General features: G+C 42.5%; 1 protein-coding gene across 1 annotated transcript in view; it reads left to right on the top strand.

Annotated features, from left to right (window-relative positions):
* The window catches only part of AFG2A (AFG2 AAA ATPase homolog A), a 164,523-nt gene that overhangs the window by 111,719 nt on the left and 33,096 nt on the right, over positions 1-19,708 (top strand). Inside the window, 1 exon segment of the mRNA XM_066186686.1 lies at positions 18,275-18,439. Coding sequence (XP_066042783.1) covers positions 18,275-18,439 — 165 coding nt within the window.

Below are 19,708 nucleotides of genomic sequence, written 5' to 3'. Positions count from 1 at the left end.
TGAAATCAAAACAGAGCTGTGAAACCCAAAGGCATGGTATAATCTTCATTTTCCTCTGCTGAGTGGCCCACCTAACAGACTGCTAGTGCTTTATTAGTTCCAGTGGTAGATGTCTGTACTGATATTTCACATAAAAACCTGTATTATTCCATATGGTGAAAGGAGTTTTCTACTATGCTTCCTTTTCTAAAATGTCACATGGGAAAAATTCCCATAAATAATGTTGTTTTCACCCAAACAATGTTCATAGTAGGAATGGTTTTCCTTCCTCATCATGTAAAACAAGTTGGGTAATTCTGGAAAATATTGACCTAGTTCTTTCATGTTAAAAAAAAAAAAAAAAAAAGGCAAAGGGAAAACCACAGAAATGAACAATACAGTTAATTCCACATGGATCTCCTTTTGTATTTTTATATATGAAATAGCATTATGGGCAATAGTAAATAGGCTTTTAATGTGCCAAGAATTTAGCCTCAGGTATTTGGCTGCCCTCCCACAGTCCTGCTTCCACTGCTCTGTCAAACCATACAAGGATAACCTGTCCCTGTATGCTGTTTGTGGACGATAGCAGAGACTTCAGGGTGACATGTTCAGGCAGTAGGGAAGGTTGGGCATATTCCCTGGAGGAGCTCTAGGATGTGCTTATCAGTGGAATTTGAAGAATAGGCACCATTACTGTGTTCAGTCTTTCAGAGTAATTTTCAGTAAAATATGAACAAAAAGTTTTCATGCTCAAAAAATTAATCAGGAATAATTTCTAAAATTGCTTGACCTTGGCTAGCCTGGATAGAAAAAGGTAGCTTTTTGAAGATGCTGTTGTAGTTTGAAAAAAAAAAAAAAATCAGCTTTTTCCATCAGTGTTTCCGACTGATTTCTTTTAAAAGAAATTAGTGTTTTCTTTGGTAACCAGTTGGGGTTTTTACAAGAGACACCTGGTCATGGGAGGAGGTACTTTGGTTTGGAAATGCTCTTGTACTTGTAGAAGATGTTTCCACCTAAGTTTATGGCATCCAGGCAGAGCCCCTGGGAGACACTGTATGACCATTTCTGAGTCTTTACCTTGCTTTTGTGACCCAAAAGTTTTCAGCCTAAAGTTTTCCCAGAAAATGGAGGGTTATGAAACCTGTGTGGCTCTAGCTGCTGGTATTCATTTCAATTCACCATCAAGCTGCAGGGCTAATTGGGGCAGATCTTTCCTAGAATCTCTTTTGTGTGTGACTCTCTTGACTTATCTTAATGGAAAATACTCTCTCTTTCTTCTTTCTGACTTTTTCTAATATCTTCTTCCTCCTCTGTTTCTCCCACTTTCCTCATTCCTTCCTCTGTGGTCTGGCTCCAGCCCCAGTTGCTTTTCCTCTGTGCTAGAAACAATTAGTGCTGGTTTAGTTTTTAGCTGCAGTTCCTTGGTAAGGAAGCTCTTTAATTTAATTAATTAAGTTAATTCCCTAGAGCAGGGTGGAGCCATCTGTAATCCTTGAGTGTTGATCACCGAGAGTTAGAGACAATTTCCAGTGTCTGGGATTCCCTGTTGGCCGGGAGGACTCAGTGATGGGATAATGAGTAAGATTTGATCACCCAAGTTTTAGGATTTTGAGGTTATCTAAACTTGCTGATTCATATGATGAGAAAGCCACTGGACACTGTTTAATTTCTGGGATCAGCCTCTGCTGCTGTAAATATTAACAGAGTGCCAGGAGAGAGGAGCTGTAGTGGTTTGCAGCAGCAGGCTGGGGCTCTAATGTCTTCATAAATGTAAGTGTGCATTGTTACAGTAATTCTCCCTTTGCTGGACTCATCAGTGAAGAATTTTGAAAGGTAATGGAAGCGTACTATGAATAATTATCCAAGCTCTCAAAAAAGGTATTTCTAGTCTATTTCACAGAACTGACTGTGAGCACTCCAGCTGAGCTTGATGCATAAAAACACAGTATGTGTGATATGTAAATAATACTAAATAATAATACTATGTGTATTATTAAATCTCATTAAAATGGGTGCTGCTTTAGAAGAGATTTTGTATTCCAAAAGAAAAACCCCATGCATGATGCGGTTTCCTAGTAGAAGAATAAAAATTGTAGATATTAACAGCTGCTTTTCTACTTTATACATTTATAGATGCCACCTGAATTACATTCTCTCATCAGTTAGAAATGGTTTTTGAATAGCTTATTTCTGAATTAATTGTCAGACTTAATTTAGAGTCATTTGGAGAGATTTTTCAAAAGCAGAGTGGGTATTTTAAGAGTGTTAGAAAACAGGGTTTGGAAATCTGATCAGGTCTTCAATTCTATGGTTCTCTCTAAATATTTTACAGCTGTTTGTAGCCTCTTCTAACTGATTTTCATTAGTTTTATTGCTCCAGTCTATTCCTGCCAAGTTTGCTGCAGACTCTGGTGTTGGTGGGGTGATTTGCAGGCAGAGATACTGTGTGAGGGCCTTGTCAGTCCAGTTCCTGCCTCTGGTTCCTGGTGGGACCAACTCCTCATTAAACTCCCCTAGGAACACTGCAGAATGAACTGCACGTACATTGCCCTGCAAATATTACATTGTAATTAATGTAAAATGACTCACAGAGAATAATTTTCTTTGATAATAATACCATTATTTAACAATAATTCCTGTGGGTTTACTTTTAAGTAACTTCTCGTGAGGAGTGTACGTGCCCACAGGTACTGTTTAAAAGCTAGTTGGGTAATTAAATGTTTTTGCTGTAATTGTTACCTCTTACAGCTGCTTCACTGAAATTAATAAGAAAGAAAACCTGGAGAAAAGAACAGCAGGAAGTACGTAATTGAAAAAAAGTCTGACTTAATTTAAAAGAAAGTACATATAGGAAGTTAAAGAAACTATCTCTGATACAACTTGGATTTGTCAAGTTTCATTTCAGCAATATGAGTAGTAACATCAGCTGCATTATGATAATTTAGCATCCATTAGTATACAGTAATGAACTGAAATTTAGAAGGCATTTTTGTTTTATTCCAGGCTTGCCAACTTGTAATTAAAAAAATGAGTGAGAAATCATCCTTCATTTTGATAAATTCAGTACAGTTCTGCAGTGATTATTGTAAAAGTGATGGGATTTTTTTTCTTTTATCTTTGCCCTCCTCCAGTGACTTTTCTGTCTTGTTGGCGCAGTCAGGGAATGCAGGGATGTGGCTTGTTTCTGTCAGCCTGGCTGAGCTGGTTTGTGGATACAGAACTGAGAGGAGGGAAACGGACACTTCATTATGGAATCCCAGCAATTTATGGACAAATGTAGCCTGGTGCTTGAGAGAACTCTTGGAGCTCCCTGAATTTCTGCAGATAGAGTGTTTCCTTGTCAATGGTTTGCATTTTTGGCAGGCAGAGGACCAAGGATGCTTGGCCAGCAGAGCCCTGCAGTTATGCACAGCTGTGGCCAAACAGGCTTTTATCCATCCTAGGACTGCACTGATGTAAGGAAATAAAATATCAAGGACTGTGTAACTCTGCATTATGTGCAAGGATTGGGAGTATTTTTCGTATGAACAGAGTGGGATGAAAAAGCAATGTTAACTGAGAGATTCATTTCCACCCTCTGAGCCCCCCTGGAGTTTTTGTCTGTGGATGTTTGAGCTCTCAGAGGGGCAAAAGTGGTCACATTGGCTAATAAATCTTCCAGGAAATTGGAAGCCCTGTGAGTTATGGAGAACTCATGTTGGGCTGTATGCAGGTATACCAGAAGTGAGTGTAAAACCTGCAGAGATTCTGAGTGCTGCTGTTGGAGACTCTGTGCTGCTGAGGGAGTCTCCAGCACAGACCCCATCACCCATCTGTGTAGATTGTTGTGGTCTGGCATTTTTTGGATCCACTTACCTTTGCATGCTGGCAGTTCAGAAGTTACAGTTTAAGAATGGAAGGTTTCTGAGCTTTTGAACTGTGTTCTCTGTTTTACAAGTGTTGGTTTTGAAATATCAGCCTGTGAAAAAGAGATGTTAAGTGTGTTTGCAAAGAGGGGATTTGAATTGTGCATTAACTGAATTTTAACTTGCCTTAAGAAGATGAAAAGTCGTAGTTTAGTCAAAATCTGACAGTCCAGGGAGCAAGTTATTTCCACTTACATTTTAACTGTCTTCCTTTTTGTGTTTAAGATAGGGTTTGATTCATTGGGAGTACCATTTGTGACCATTTTGATGGTGCTCATCATGAGAGGAGCTGAATTTCCTGGCACAGGTTTCCCATAGAATAATTTTTGCACGTATGTGCTATTGGTACAAAAAGATTATATCTTTGCATCCCCAGGAAGAATCTAAACCTGATTTTTCCATCAGAGCATCTTGAGTAAAATGAGATTCTCTGTTTCCTCCTGCATATTCTGGCCTTCAGCCAAAGCATGGCTTTATGAATTCAGAAACTTGAAGAATGAATATAATTTTGAAGGCTAAATAATATGTGGGAGGAAATGTCAGTAGTTGTGAAGCTCTTGTCTCAGAAATGTAGCTACGTGAAGTAGGATTTTTTTTTCCTTAAATTCCTTTGATAAATCCTAACCCGAGAGCCCAAGAGTTGTCTCCATTCAAAGGGCAATTCGTATTTCCTCTTGGTTAGAGGGCAGCTTTGAGTACTGATGGCCCTGTAAGTAAGTTAGAGTAATTTAAATTTTAAATGTCTCAGTGCGGTTCCTGCAATTTGCAAATGCTTCGGGAAGTTCCAAATCAATAGAAAACCGAGGTGAGTGTCTCCTTACAGGCCACATCGCCCGTGGGCAACATCAGGCTCTGGGCACACCATTCCTGAGGTGCATCCTGAACTGGGCTATTGTCTGTCTTAAATGGTACGTCAGGAGGAGTAATCAGATAGTTATGTTAAATTGACTACGGTTTGAATCTTCCTCGGAACAGTGATTAGAGCCCGAGATAACGCTGGTGGTTCAAAGTGACTCCCTAGCAAGTCGCTTAAGCTTTCAGGATCAAACGCTTCTAAATTCCGGGAAGACCTTAGCATGACCACTGAAGCTATTTCCTGTTTCCACCTTGCAAGTGAGCAATAAGTCACCACTGGAGTTTGGTAGGAAAAGCACAAAGTTTCTTTTAAATAATGGGGCAATCGAGTATTTTATCTAAACACATTGCAGTTCCCAGGTGCTGAAGAGCGGGATTCTGTGACATTGGCAACAGCGTGGGAATGTAACAAGCTGTTTACTCCGTTAGCTGACAAAATGTACAGCTCAGGTTATGGCAAGACCTTCTTTTTGCTTTGAAATTGCTTACGGTTTCCAAACTCTTCATGCTGTAGGGAGAAGAGACTTGTTCACTTAGGAAGCTCACAGCTATTTGGACCACCTGTAAACTGAAGGGGAGAAAACCTCCCTCAACACTTCACAAGAAAGCTGAAAGAAAAAATTCACCTCAGGAGTTCCACATGGCTTCTTTTGGACCTTTCTGCCCGACAGCTTCATAGCTGGCACATGAATGCAGCTTTCCAGACAGCCAAGTATTAATAAGTCATAGTCAGTTTGTATATGTAAAAGTTGTTGAAATTATGCAAATTCACTGTTCAAACAGACCCTTTCAGGGGGAAAACCGAATTTCTGTGAACTATACCACGAGTAAATGCAGTCTGAAATGAGAAACGTTGCTTACTGTATCAAAGGTACATGAACAAGTGTTAAAAAGGTGATAGGTAAACATTTTACCAGCATAGCTTACACCTCAAGAGGCTTCCTAAGAAAATGAACTAAATATTTTAAACGAGAAGGAATTAAGCAATGATAATATTAAATATCTTAGTAGAGCAATGATCTCTAAATCTTGGCAGATAAATAATCTGTAAGTAGATCATCATAAAGCTTACAGCAGAGAGGGAAAAGCAACACAGAGGGAGAGCTGTAAATGCATATGTATCCAGAAAATGACAAAACAAAAAGAAAAATTGGTAATGGTAACTGAATTTTTAGTATGGAGTTGTTAGAAAAACATAATTAAGGAGAAAAAAAATAAGAGCAGAAATTAAAGATGGCCTAAACTACTGTAGTAGTTAATATCATTCTGTGCCTTTTTTTGTTGCTGGAAAAGTCTTCTCCTGTGGTGTTTCAGGCAGGATAAAGGAATGAGTTAAAGTTCAGTAGAAGAGAAGGTCCTATCTTGACCAAATTTAATCCTGACCATAACTCAACTGAACCCTTATTTGCAACACCTCCCCCAGTGTTTTATAGTTGTACTTACAGATTTAGAGATATTTGAATCTGTCCTTCAGAACTGGTACTGTAGCATCTTGAAATGACAGGGTATGTTAAGAGAAGTTCATTGAGGCTTTAGGTCAAGGTGCAGCTTTGTTGATTGAAGCACAGCTTGACTGGATGTATACTCATTCATGCAGACAAGCAGAGGTGCAATCTTTCACCCCTGCTGTTTGGAGCCACTGTTCATTTAAGTGGGAAAAAGTGGCAGATAAAAAAGGTAACTCAGGTAGAACATACATTATGTTACTTTGCAAAAACCACAGCTAGGTTGTTTTCCAGCAGACAATCACGGGCAAAAGAAAGGGGGGGGAAAGAAAAGAAAAAAGAGAAGGTGAGTTAAAAATCTAATAGACTTAATGAGAACCACAGTAATTTTCAGCCCTGATAATGTGATGCAAAAACAAGCAAGATGCAAACCAGGCATCTTCACTTTGCATGGCGGTAAGATGGGGATGAACAGGATGTCCAGAATGAGGTAGTGCAATGCATCAGTGAAGCAGCAGCTGCATTTGGCCAGCATGAAGAAGATGTAAGTGTTGATAATCCACAATTCAAAACTCCAAAATAGGAGTCTTCCATTGAAATTCTGTTTCCACCTTAACAGTTGGATGTGAAAGCTGGAAATCCACCAAAGGTACAGACAGACGTCTGAAAGCTTTTGAAATTAAATGCCTTGGGGAAATAGTAGGTATTAAATGGAATGAATTTATAACAAATACTGAGATTCGTCGGGGAGTTGAACAAGACTTAATCTCCTAAATTATCCAGAAATGAAGATGGAAATATCTAGGATATGTGGTAAGAATGAAGCCAGATCTGATGCCAGACTGTCTGCCATGGCAGGAATGCCTTCAGGCTGACTGTAGAACATGAAACGGGCTGACCAAAATAATTCCTCCATTGGAAATACTTCGAGCCAGAAACATCACAGGTGGCTTCACAATGTGGGGGGCAGTCAAGGAGAAAGCCAGATGGACAACAATCAGCAGGGTCCCACATTTGTTTGAGGGAACTCTTGTCAGCGTAGGGAAAAAAAATGTGAGTTCAGTGGCACCAACTGTTTTCCTCTGATATTTCACATCTCTTAGGGGCTATAAACACTTGTCAGACCTGCAGAATGATTTCAGGACTTTTATCAGCACCACTGCAGTCCTGATGAGCAGAAAGGACGGACGTATTTTTACCCCAGAGTTCCAGCTCTCTCTGTCGCTTGCAACTGGCAGCTGCAGTGAGCTCTGTAATTTATGTAAACTCTGCACCACCCACAAGACTCTAAGATCAACACACAAAGTGGTTTCTGCCGGTATGAGGGAGAAAACCACCAGGTTGTCTTCCTGCATCCGGGTGGAGGAAGTCAGTGATTGTCTGCTTGCACTAATAAGAGGAGGCATGTCTGTGGGGCCTTTTCTCCAGGCAGAGTGTCTTGGCTTCTGACCCAGCCAGTGCACCGCTGTTCTTAATTAGCCGTGTCTTGACTGCATTAATATCCTGGCATGCAGCTATCTGCGATTCTGGAGTCAGGCGTGCAGTTCTTCAGTGTTAGCCACTCTTTCGTGGTCACTGGAATCATGTCACCTGCTCTGTGGCACCAGCAGCAGCCTCAGTGACCACTTATCTGGCTGTTCCCAAAGTCTTTTTGCTCATTTGGACCCAAGGAAGTTCTTTAACTGCTTAAAGACTCATGCTGCATGTTTGCTGCTAGATGTTCTGTGTCAAATAGTGCTTTGCTGTGTGAGCATCACTTTGCAGGTGCTGGTTAGAGGCTTCTGACCCACCTGTTTCTCTTTTCCTCCTCAGTTTGTAACTTGAAAGTGGGTTAAGAGTGCACCTTTTGAAAGGACAAAAGAGCTTCATTGGTGTTCAGGCATGTACCCATGGCAAAGGAGTTGGAATGAGATGATCTTTAAGGTCCTTTCTGACTCAATCATTCTGCTATTCTTCCCATTACCAGGTAGTGAGTTAAAGCCCATAGTGTGTCTTCTGGTTGTTCCTTTATCAAAAGCATGGTTGGCATCCTGTGAACAGAGGCATCCTGTGCTGTTTGTTCTGCTCAGCAGGCTCCTGCCTGGCCACCAGCTATGCCCTTGGCAGGGAGAAAGACCCCTTGGATCTCTCCCCAAGGCTGCAGGTGTTCCCAAGTTTGCCTTAGTCGTCTCAGGTGGGCTTGGCACCCTGCGTTGTGCCCAGTATGTGTTTGCTGTGAAAGGGCAGGAGGGCTGTGTCTTCCAAAGAGAGGGGTTTAAACCAGGATTTGGTTTTTTCACTCCCTGTTTGTTTGGAATATAAGCCTCAAGATGGATCTGTAAAAGGCAAAATCACCTTGGTTTCCAATTTCAAGTACAAATGGGTGATATTTATTGTATCGTGGCTTTATTCTCTCTCTGAGTTGAATGACTTTTCCTTTAGCTTACAGTTATTGTGACCAATATCTACTTTATTGCTTAAAATGGTCTTCCAGAACCACAGTAGTAAAATAAGATCTTTCAAATAATGAAAACCAGAAATTTATTTTTTTTCAGTCGCAGTGCTGGCAGTAATGTCGGAAAGTCATTGATTTCCTTTTGAAACTTTCTGAATTGTTTCCTTGATGTTGCCTACCTCTCTGCTGATTTCTTTCTTTAGAAGCAGCTGCTTTCATGTATCTGGTTTGTTCCAGGAATATTTCTTTTGCACTTTGTTTATCTGTAATTTGTCAGACAGGTCTGTAAAGTTTGGTAACAAGCCAGGAAAAGTCGTGAAGAATTTTGTGGTAGGGTAGTCGCTGAAGTAACCAGGTGTAAGGAGCACAGAAACTGGTATGACAGAAGGTTATATAAAATAGATCATGCAGCTTTAGAAATACATCTTCTTGTCTGCAGCGCAGTTTAACTTCTCCTAGTCACACACTGAAGTATGCAGCCTCGAGAAGTGTTCAGAGCATGTCCTGTGGATGAATCCTAGGAAAACGGAAAGTAGGACATGAAAAGCTGTTACAAGGCAGGTCCTGATGGAGCTGACCTGCTGTCAGTTTTTGTCATTTGAGGCTAAGGTGACTCTCAAAAAAAAAATCTCATCCTATTCTGGTAATTTAATCAGTCAGAGCACTGGTAATATAAAGGTAAAGCTTATGTATAGAAAATAGTGTATTATGTGGTAGATCATTGTTGCAGTGTTCAAAAGCTTCTGAGGAGAATTGTGCTATTTTGGCAGGAGTTCAAAATTCTCTTTCCTACAAGGAACAGGTTCGGTGGTTTGTTTTTTCTCTAACATGTCATTTTGAGGTTACATGGTAACATCTGTCAGAGCTATGCTAACCTCTGTCATCCAGCTGTTATAATTGTGGTATTTTCCTTCCTTTTCCTTCTCTTTCCTCTCCTTTCTGCTTTCCCTTTCTCCCCCCTCAGAAAACAAAACAAAACAAACAAAAAAAAAGGTAAAAAAACCCAACAATGAAAACCACCTCCTTTTATACTGAAACTTCAGGTGGAATGAAGTGGTTATAAAAGCATCTGTCAACACAAGAATGGTTTGCCAAGCCAAGTATTTGGGTTGGAAGTCATGCCTTCCCAACTGCTTGAAAACAGGAAGTATCTCTGTTAAGTGATGGATAGCTCTACTTTGCTGAGAGGAAGAAAAGGCTTTTTTTCTTTCTTTTTTTTTTTTTTCTTTCTTTTTTTGCCTCTGGGCCAACAAATGAGTTCTGCAGTTGTTCCCTGTATGTAAAGAAAGACTCCTGTGGAAATGTATATATGGGTGCACACATCTGTGTGGATGTGTGTGTGTATATTTGTGTGTGTATATGAATATACCAATGAAAAAAAAAGTTCAAAACTCAAAACCAGCAATACACTTTGTACATGATTGGTCCCTGTCAGAAGCCAGCCCAGGCACATCTTATCCTAGTGATTCCTGTAAAGCTCTCAAAATCTGTCAGAAACAGCCTGCAGGATTGCAACGGCTCCTGGGTGATTAATTGCCAAAAGAGTCTGGTTCCAGGTTCCATTACATGTAATTGTTATCTTTTTCTAAAGGGGTTCTTTCATTAAACCCCCACCACCCCCCCCCACCAAAAAAAAAAAATCAAAAAAATCAAAAAGGAAAGGAAAAAAAGAGCTGACATTCCTGAGGTTTTGCACCTCTTAGACAGGAGCATGGAGGACTCACTTATGTAAACATACACTGAAGAGGGTGTGTTACGTTGTTTATTAGCTGATGATAGATTTTTTTTTCCCCTTCGGTTAATTTTAACTTTACTAAAAATGATTTTGTTAGAAATGGAGGAGAAAAAGCTGCATGGAGTGGGCATCTTCCAGTGTCTTCTCCACATTAAAACCTCACTGTGAGACCCAGCAAGTGGCAAAGGACTAGATTGCTCCTGCTCCTTGCTGAAATTGCAGGAAAACAGCTGAAACTTGGGACATCCTCTGTGCCATTGTGATGAGATTGCTCAGACTGGACATGGGAAGAAGATAAAACCTTATGTCTAACACCCCCTTTGCAAAAGAGGTTTGTGGCTTTAAAACGTGTGGTTGGGTGTCCTGAAGGTACGGGCAGATTGTGAAGAATAAATTGCTTTTCTGAGGCCATATTGACAAAGCAGGAGGGATTGAGAGCCTGATTCTCTGGCAGTGCCTCAGTGTGTTTGAGCACATGTAATTTGGAGCTGAATTTCTGTGGTGCCAAACTGGATTTGTATCAGCATGGTTGCCTGGGTTTGGACTGGTTTTACTGCATTGAAAACGGGCCGTGTTTCTGACAGGTTTAAACTTTTATAGATGGGGGCCCGGGCAAAGCTTGGCTCCCAGTGAGCACTGCAGTGATTTGTGCCAGGCAGCCAATTTAACTGTTTGAAATATCAGATGGGGGAAAAAAGCGTGGAGATACTGGTTCTGCAGCTGTGGAGTATCTGCCTGCAGATGTTTCTGCCAACAGAAGTGGTTCAAACTTTGTTTCTTGAGATATTTTAATCCTATCTGAACAAAACTACACAAAAACGTGCCCTGGTATTGTCTGCATGGGCCAAGGAGCACATTGTTCCTCACAGTTGTGTTTGCACGGTCTCATTGCAACGGAACAAGTCTCCTCAAGTCTCCTTTCTCCATGTTTCCCCATGAATTGGCTCTGTCAATCACATTCTGCCAGTGGCAGGATGGTGATGTGCAGTGGTCAGGGCACTGCTCTTAGTCTAATTTAAAAAATGAGAATATTTTGTGGCATCCACCTTCGTGCAGGTTTGAAAAGCCAAGCTTGGCCTTCCTCAGAGGCTTTAGAGCCTCAATACTCTTTCACATCAACTCTGGAAATTTTTGTTTTCTTGAAGCACTTCAAGCATTGCCTATTTGTAGTTATTGAAGTTATGCTCGTATCTGTTTTGAATCACCACCCTTAGTGGAAATGAGTGGTTTGCTGTGAAACATGCAGAAGCAGGGCATGTCGTTCCAGCAGGCGATGACAGTGGTTTCGGTTGATTCAAGGCAGTTCTTTCCCCAGGTTTCATTTTGTAAGGAAAGATGAATTCACTATTTTCCTGCACACTTGCACACTGTAAGGTAAACTGTTCTGCTATAATTGCTGAGAGACTGATCTGTAGTGCTGGGTGAAGGTGTTAGTTCCTGGGGGTAGCCAGCAAAGACAGCAGTTCCAGAGGGCACATAGAATTACATGGAGGAATTTCCCGCTGTTGATGTGACAAACTGGAAACAGGTATGAATTAGTGGTTGAAGGAAAAAGATTAACTGAAGATGTATACCTGGAGGATAAGCAGAGGGAGTAGCTGCTACACAGGCAGGGGCATCTGAGGGACAGATCATATTCTTATTGTGGAGATGGTTCACTCTCCGTATCGCTTCATCTTGCTTTGGACTGGGATCATCTCAGCTGTCTCCCAGTTGGAGTTGGTTTGCTGTTTGCCAGTGTATCAGAGCACATGTTTGCTCCCTGCCTTTAATTCGTGCTTCTGTTGAATGCCTGAGCAGAGGGTTCCTGCCGCGCTGCTGCCACTCAGTAGCGCGTTCCTGCTGAACACCTGCTGTCAAACTATCATGTCCTTTCTTGTCAACTTGCACAACGCTCCAGGTCTTGAGCAAGACTGACACCACGGAAGGGCTGTGCAGCCTGGCTTTTATAAATCTGTGTGGAAAGCGAAGCCTTCGCACAGGAGACGGCAGCATTTTCTAGGTGCTGGTTGCTAATAATATTTGATAAAATTCTGTTAGCAGATGCACTTTATGAAGTAGTGGATACACCATAGGTTATGGAACCAAAGTGCTCCACCCTGAGAGGAATTGTAGATGTTGTGTAATGACAGCAGAGGGTAATCTGCACAGATCTTGGGAGACATACAAGGGTGGTGACCAGCAAAAAAAGTCATCAAAGAGGGGAACTGGTTAGAGATGTTGGCATGTGCTGACGGTGGTGACAGACATTGGCACAGAAGGAAGAAGGTGGGGAGGTGGAAGAGTGTGAGGAAAGGGGCTCTTGGCAGCAACAAAGCAGTATCGCTTGACTCGGGAGCCTGTAATTACAAGACTCCAGCCTTGTGACACAGTGAATAAGCGTGTCACCTGGAACAGAGGAATTCGGGGTTGCCTCCCGAAGCAGCTCGTGCCAGATGGAGTGCGAGTAAAAACCTTGTGGGAGAATAAAATTTAGCCCTCCACTGGACTGTGGTTTTTAAGTCCTTAATAGTAATGTGTCTTATCCCTTCAGCACCTTCAGTTAATTCTGGTAATTTACATATGGTTGCAAAAAAGCCTCCACTAATCTCTCTAGCAAACAGGATGGATGAGCTTCCTGTACTTGAAACTTTCAAAGATCCTAAAATGCCAGGTGCTTCCTGATCTGTTGGGCTGGGAGCATGACCTGCTCTGGCACAGAGCAAGAATGAAAACATCAGGCACCGAGGTAAGCCTCAAAAGCGTAGGAGAAGCACCTTGACTGGAGCTGCCTTCACTCCTGCCAGAGATAAATGATGGCACAAGAAGGCCTTAGCACTTCCCACACTTGCAACGCATCTGTCCTGACATGTGGGCAAAACCATGGAAAGCATCTCACAAGCAGCTACTGCTTGCACAGGCTGCAGGAAGGCTGTGACAGGGTGTTGAGGCCCTGGGACAGGCTTCCCAGAGAAAGCTGTGGATTCCCCATCGCTGGAAGTGGTCCAAGCCAGGCAGGATGGGGCTTAGGGCAACCTGGTCTCGTGGAAGTTGTCCTCACCTATGGCAAGGGGGTTAATACTGGATGATCTTTAAGGTCCCTTCCAACCCAGGCTATTCTCTGATTCTGTTTCTTTAAAATGACTTAGAAATGTTCAAGTACTGTGATGGTGAAAGTAAAAAAAAAAAAACAAAAAACCTGCATTACCCAATGAGGTTACAAGATATAGAGCATTTCTTGTATTGAGGAGTCCATGTAAGCAGGAGTCATGACCACAGTTCATAAATAGCAATTGTTAATCTAAATTGGAAGGATTTAGTTACAAAGGAACTATTCCCAGTCCTGTCATTTTCATCAGTGGTCTAATCCCAAGGCACTCCAAAGGCAAAATTAAACTTTTAGTTGCATTTTTTAGGTTTTGCATTAAAGCAATGTATTTGCTTGAAAGGAAACAAATTCACTCTAAAAATCTGTTCCTACTTGTGGAGGTTGATTGCAGCAGAGAACATGCAGTAACATTAGTTCTCCAGATGAGTTTCTCTACCTCCTGAACTGATTTTCTTTCTCTTACTCACCTCAATATGCCATTTATTGCTTGGGAGTTTATAAGTTGTATTTCTTTTTTGCTGAAGTTAGGTTACCCTCTTGCACAGTTAATGTGTTTTTGTTATAAGATGTGATTAAGAATGCTTGTGATGAATTAAACCTGGCTGCGGAGATAAAACAGGAGGAAAATATTTTTTTTTTCCTGTCCCATAGAGAGCTCATCAGCTGGTTATGCTTCTGCCACTGTTGTAGTTCTGCATTCTTTGATAGTGTGATTTTTGAAATGGCCTAGTATCCTTTGACAAAGCTAACTAAAGGTAGATGCTTAAGAAAAAAAAGGGAAACAGGAGGAGGAAAATTAGCAAAGCCCTAAGCTTAAATCTGGTCCATTCTTAACAGGAACCACAAATACTTTCCAGGCTTTACCTGTTAATATTTTCTTTCCTGAAATAATTGTAATCATAATTGCACACAAAATACACATTTTTGACCTAGCTGTCTTTTCCAATTATATATTTTAAAGAAATACTCTATTTTAATCGCAAAAAGAGACTTTTCTTTTTGAAAGGACAGCAGTTTCTCCTTAAAAAACTCTGGTTTTGCTGTTGATGATACTCTGTATTACATGACAATTATCCCACTTGCCTAGTGTTCCCCAGAGAAGCACTGGTGTACCACTCGTAACCTGTCAATGCACGAGCACTTAGACTCCTTTCATAACTGTTGTGATAACAGCAAAAGAAATCACATAAACCTGCAGAAGAATTGCTCGGCGGTACAAAGTATTCTGGGTTCTCCCAAAACCCCAGTTACTTAATTTTGTGCCCTTCCTGGCCGACGTAAATTATGCAGCCCTCGCATCTTGACATCAGTGAGTTATGTAGCTCTGCATGCACATCAATTAATTTTGGCCCCATCAACTTCCCACCTCCTGTGTGCTCCTCGCCCCAAATCGGGTTTGCATCTCCCAGCCGCGAGCGGTTCATCTCGCGCTCCCGGCAGCCGCATCTGCCCGGGCCTGCAGCCCCGCTTCAACTCTTCACCCTCCCCCTCCTGCCTCTGCTCCTGCTGAATCCCTCCTCCCGCTCCACAGCGTGGATCCGTCCTCATTCCTTGCCCATGGGTCACCACCTAATTGCAGTGCACCCAGCCCAGAGCAGTGGTGCTGGCCCAGAGGTGGCCTAGTTGTCCTTGTTGCTCTCCTCCCCATTTTCAAAGTGCACGTTGCAAGATTGAAGCTCCATCTTCTGGAATGGCCTGTGAAAGTCATGGTGTGCTTGGAGCAGCCCTCTCCAAAGCCCTGCCTGTGGTGAAGGCTGGATCACACAACATTCCACTGAGAAAAGCAGTAGCTTCTAGGTCTGTACGAAAAAATGGTGTTGAGGAGAAAGGTCGTGCCAGCACCCATCCAACTCAGCCCTGCTGGTTAGCATGACCTGAGCCTTGGGCTTGAAGTGCTGCAGGCGCCCACATCATGTGCCTCAGCGGGCTTCTCTAAGCAACCCAGAAGAGTTCATTTCTCTCCAGTGAGCAAAAACATCATGAGGGATGTCTCGTTCCTTTACTGCCACTCTCTGAATGCAGATTGCTTCTGAATTCTAAATTATTTTGGCCAGAAAGGAAAAGCACCTCTGTGAGAAGTGTGCAGAGATCAAAAGCCTGGGAGGGCAGTGTGATGTCCTGCGAACAAGAAAGGCCTCGACTTGCTGTTGCATTCCGAGCAGCCAGCAGCAGAGCAGCTCTGCAGCCCACCCACGGCCTCTCACCAGGCCTTTCTCCTCTAGGAGCACCAGGTGGGTCAAGGCAGGCCCCTTCCTCACCCTCGCCTCCTGATTTTAGCTCTTCAGGAGCATGGAGAGGGAGAGATTGGTGGCTTACCAAGGGGCGAATGTGACGGCAGCAGAGCCAGGAGCAGTCAAGTTGTGCCCAGGGTCTTCCAAGGTCACCATGGTGGAGACCAGCTCTCAGTTCAATCTACTTTTGTTTCCAGGGGCTGGAGGGAGACTGACTTTTATCTCAAGCTGAGGTTATAGAATATTTTTCTCTCCTTTTTGTCTGTGTTGATATAGCTAGTGTGCACTCATGCAACTGACTTGTGCTTTTTTTGTACAGTTCCCAGCACATCTGGTCACCTTGGATAAGGTCCTTGGGCCTGATTGTAGCAAAAAAGTAATGATAGCATGCTTAAAACTTGGGCCTTCAACTACCACCATCTGTAAAACACAAAACACTGGAGACAAACTGGAGGAAACACAGATTTTAGTTACTGGCTAGAAAAAAGATGTTCACTTTGTTATATCTACAGTTGTGCTTTATGTGTCTTGGAACTGAGAGCCAGGCAATGGGGTGCTTGCTCCCAGCTGATTGGTACTGAGTGTTTTCCCTGTCCCACCTGCACCACAGCCATGGTCATTCATCAGTAGGAAGCTAAGCTGGCTCTAGAAAATGTTCTAATTATCTGGGTGTCCTGATAAAACCTGCCTTGGTTTGAAAGAGGCACCACCATACTCACGTGAACACTTCTTGTTTCTCCTAAATAACAGAATTAGCTATGGGCATTTCCTTAAGAGCACGCAGAACACAATTGCAGTCTAATTCCTCTCCCTCCAAGCCCAGTCTTGAAACATGCAAATTTCTCTTTCAAGTATGTTGGCAAAAAATGGCAACATCCTGACACACACACACATGATTTAGACACTGAATTATACGCTGGTCGAGATCTCGTCAGTGAGCTGAGTTCTTGGGTGGGTTACTCAGGAGTGCTGTGGAAAACAGCACAGTCTGCTGAGCAGATATCAGTGGACAGCTTGGATCTTTGCTCTCTTTTGTAAAGATCCAGCACTGGCTGCTGCAGGGACAGGGTGCTGGGCTGGGTATGGACCTGTGGTCTTCCCAGCCTTGCACTATCCTTGCACAGCTCCATGCAGCACCACAGGGCCTTTCACCTCAGTGCGCTTTCTGCTGAGCATTTTCATGTTCTGTTTTAAAAATAACAAGACAGCTTTTAATATTCAGGATACATTTTTCCACTTTGAAGCACCACAACAGTCTTTTTAAAGAAACTCTAGGAAGGGTGTTAACTTGATCAATGCTGTGCAGGAAGGAAAGCTCTTTCCTACTATTTTTTCAGCATGACTTTCACTGACATGATCAGGCTGGGAAAAGTCTTACTGGCTGACAGCCCAGGACAGCCATGCAATATCTCTAGTCATCTGGAACTCAAACTAGTCTACCCAAGGGAGAACCATAACATAAAAACAATTTAGGTTACATGGTGAATCTTATAAACATTGTTCAATTTTTTAAAAAAGTAGCTTAAATACTATTTATGTGCATTCGCTGTGCATGGGTTTATTATATTTTGCTTTTCTGTTTTTTTTTCCATATGTCAAGTAAGAAAGGCTGGGAGGGTTTTTACTTTTTTTTTTTTTACTGTAGATGGTTTTCAGAAATCTTGGAGATTTTTTATAAACACAGGGAAATGAGCTTCCTCCCTTCTCATAAATTTAAGAGCTTGGCTTCTCCTCTATATCGGATATAATTGTTTTATATATAGATAAAGTTTACTTTTTGACCCTGTCCAGAAAGCTGTTTGAAGAGAGCTTCCAGAGGCCCAGTGGTCCCCCTCCTGCACACACAGGGCTTTCACCAGACCAGATCAGGGGGAGCTTGGCTTCCTCTGCTGAGCCATAAAACCCCCAAGGGCGGAATTTTCGCAGCCTCTCCAATAACCTGCCCCGAGGCTGTGCTTCTCTTCTAGAATTTTTTTCCTCCCATCCAGTCTGAACCCTCCATGCTGCCCTTTGTGGGCACTGTCCCATCTTACACTGTCTGTTTGTTCTGCCACCCTCCCACGTCCAGTATAATCTGAGTAACCCAGAACACACAAAGTGCAAAGCCAAACACGTGTACGAAGCTGACCATCACTGGCCTCTCTCTGTTGTTACCTTATTTTACATTAAAAACTCTGTGAGAGTAACCTGCTCATCTGTAAGCATATGCAGCTCTAATACTGTGGGATAAAGCAACGTGGATCCACAGTGTAAGATTCACTTCAACAAAACCCTTCTTTTCTCTGCTCATTGTCTTGGTGGAAGATCTGAATTTGGGATGTGTCTATTGCCACCTGTCCTTCTGCCAAGTCCTAACATTCCAGCACACCTTGCAACAAGACTAGAAGTATTATTTTAGGGAAATGACTATGGTTCCTTTATGATTCCTTTTTTCCATAAACTGCTGTTTCAGAAGCTGAGTAGCTTTTCTGTCTTTTCTTGTGCAGGTTCTTGCTTTTGCTGAAGTTGTTGGCTATTTGGCGGTGGTGTTGTTTGTGAGTTGTGTTTTTTTTTACTTCCCTGATGTGCTGTAACTTTTGCTATGGTGCTTTCATTGCAGGCCTTGCTGAGGCCGGGGCGAATAGACAGAATTATCTACGTGCCACTGCCAGATGCAGCCACTCGCAAGGAAATCTTCAAGCTTCATTTCCAGTCCATGCCAGTCAGTGATGAAGTCTGCTTGGCCGAGCTCGTGGAGCGCACACAGAAGTACTCAGGAGCAGAGGTAAAACTTCCCGGAGTCGGTGCACAAATGGTGTTTAAAGTCGAACTCAAATACCCCTTGAGCTTTCTCAGGGTGCTGGTGGGAATTACGAAAGGGAATATTTCAGATATTCCTGTGGTTTTGCAGTCTGGGGCTTTTTTACTTCAAGGTCCCCATCAGAGGAGTGGTGCCAGGGGAAGGGTCTCTTTCAGAGTGAGCCTTCATACAGTTGCAGGCAGCCTCATTAAGGATGTGCTGCCAGGAGTGGAGGGTGTTGGAGGCAAGTTCTCCCAGACTTCCCAGACAGTTCCCCCACATCTCCGGGAATCTTCTTAATGTAGGATTGTGACTGAGAGCCTCAGGAGGAGAGAGGAGAGACAGAATTAGGAAACACTGCAGGGGAATTGCAAAGGAGTCACTTTGAAGCTTGTATTTTCCTATTCCATGTAATCAAGACCTCACAGCAGCACTTATTGTTATAGCTCATTGCTATTACTAAGCTTCTGATAGTGGATGTCAGACAATTATTTCCTGTCCTGGGTAGAAGGAGAAACTTTCTCAGATGCTGCTGCCTGGCAGTTATAATAGGTATCAGTACATTAGTGGTCACCATTCTGCTCCCTGAATATTATTCATGTCAGTGTCTCGTGAAAGGATATTTCATTCTCTCCTCATTTTAATTAATTGAGAGTAATTATATTAATTCAAAAATTCAAAGAATGTTAATAAGGTTGCCAAGTTGAGCTCTTGAAAGGTATGAAATACCAGACTTTCCACCTTGCTCTAGCCAGCCCTAGTGTCTGCATTATCACACCATCTAATTACATAGTCACCTTCTGTTTTTTCCATAGTAGAGTGGAAAATGTGATGTGCTTGCCTCGGCTCCCCATCTCTCTGTGTGCTGTTTACAAGGGCAGGCAAATAAGCTAAATTTTTGTCTTGGGTGATTGTGGAAGATTTGTGTGATTACTGAAGGCCTTTCTCAGAGGACTGGTGGTGCTCCCAGGCAAAGTTTCTCCTCATTTAGCTGTCACTTAGATGCTGGTAGGCTGTAAAATGCTGTGCTGCCTACTAATAATCTCTGACTGGTGAGGGCACTGCTATATGTGCTGTGGAGTCATTTTGGGAAGCTGTGTGACAGCAGACACCAAAGCCAAACCCACAAGAGCTTTCCTCCTGCACAGCACAAGGGCAGACTGCACTCTGGGAATAAATGAATGACTGAATGGAAGCCGTGTAGTGAGCAGAGCTGGTTTGTGTAGCACATCTTTCTGCCCAGAATGTGGGCTC

This window comes from Chamaea fasciata, unplaced genomic scaffold, assembly GCF_029207755.1.
Source record: "Chamaea fasciata isolate MVZ Bird 193981 ecotype frontalis unplaced genomic scaffold, bChaFas1.0.hap1 SCAF_6, whole genome shotgun sequence".
Taxonomy (NCBI): Eukaryota; Metazoa; Chordata; class Aves; order Passeriformes; family Sylviidae; genus Chamaea; species Chamaea fasciata.
Note: the sequence above shows the minus strand (reverse complement) of the source record. Positions and strands in the feature narration are given on the sequence as shown.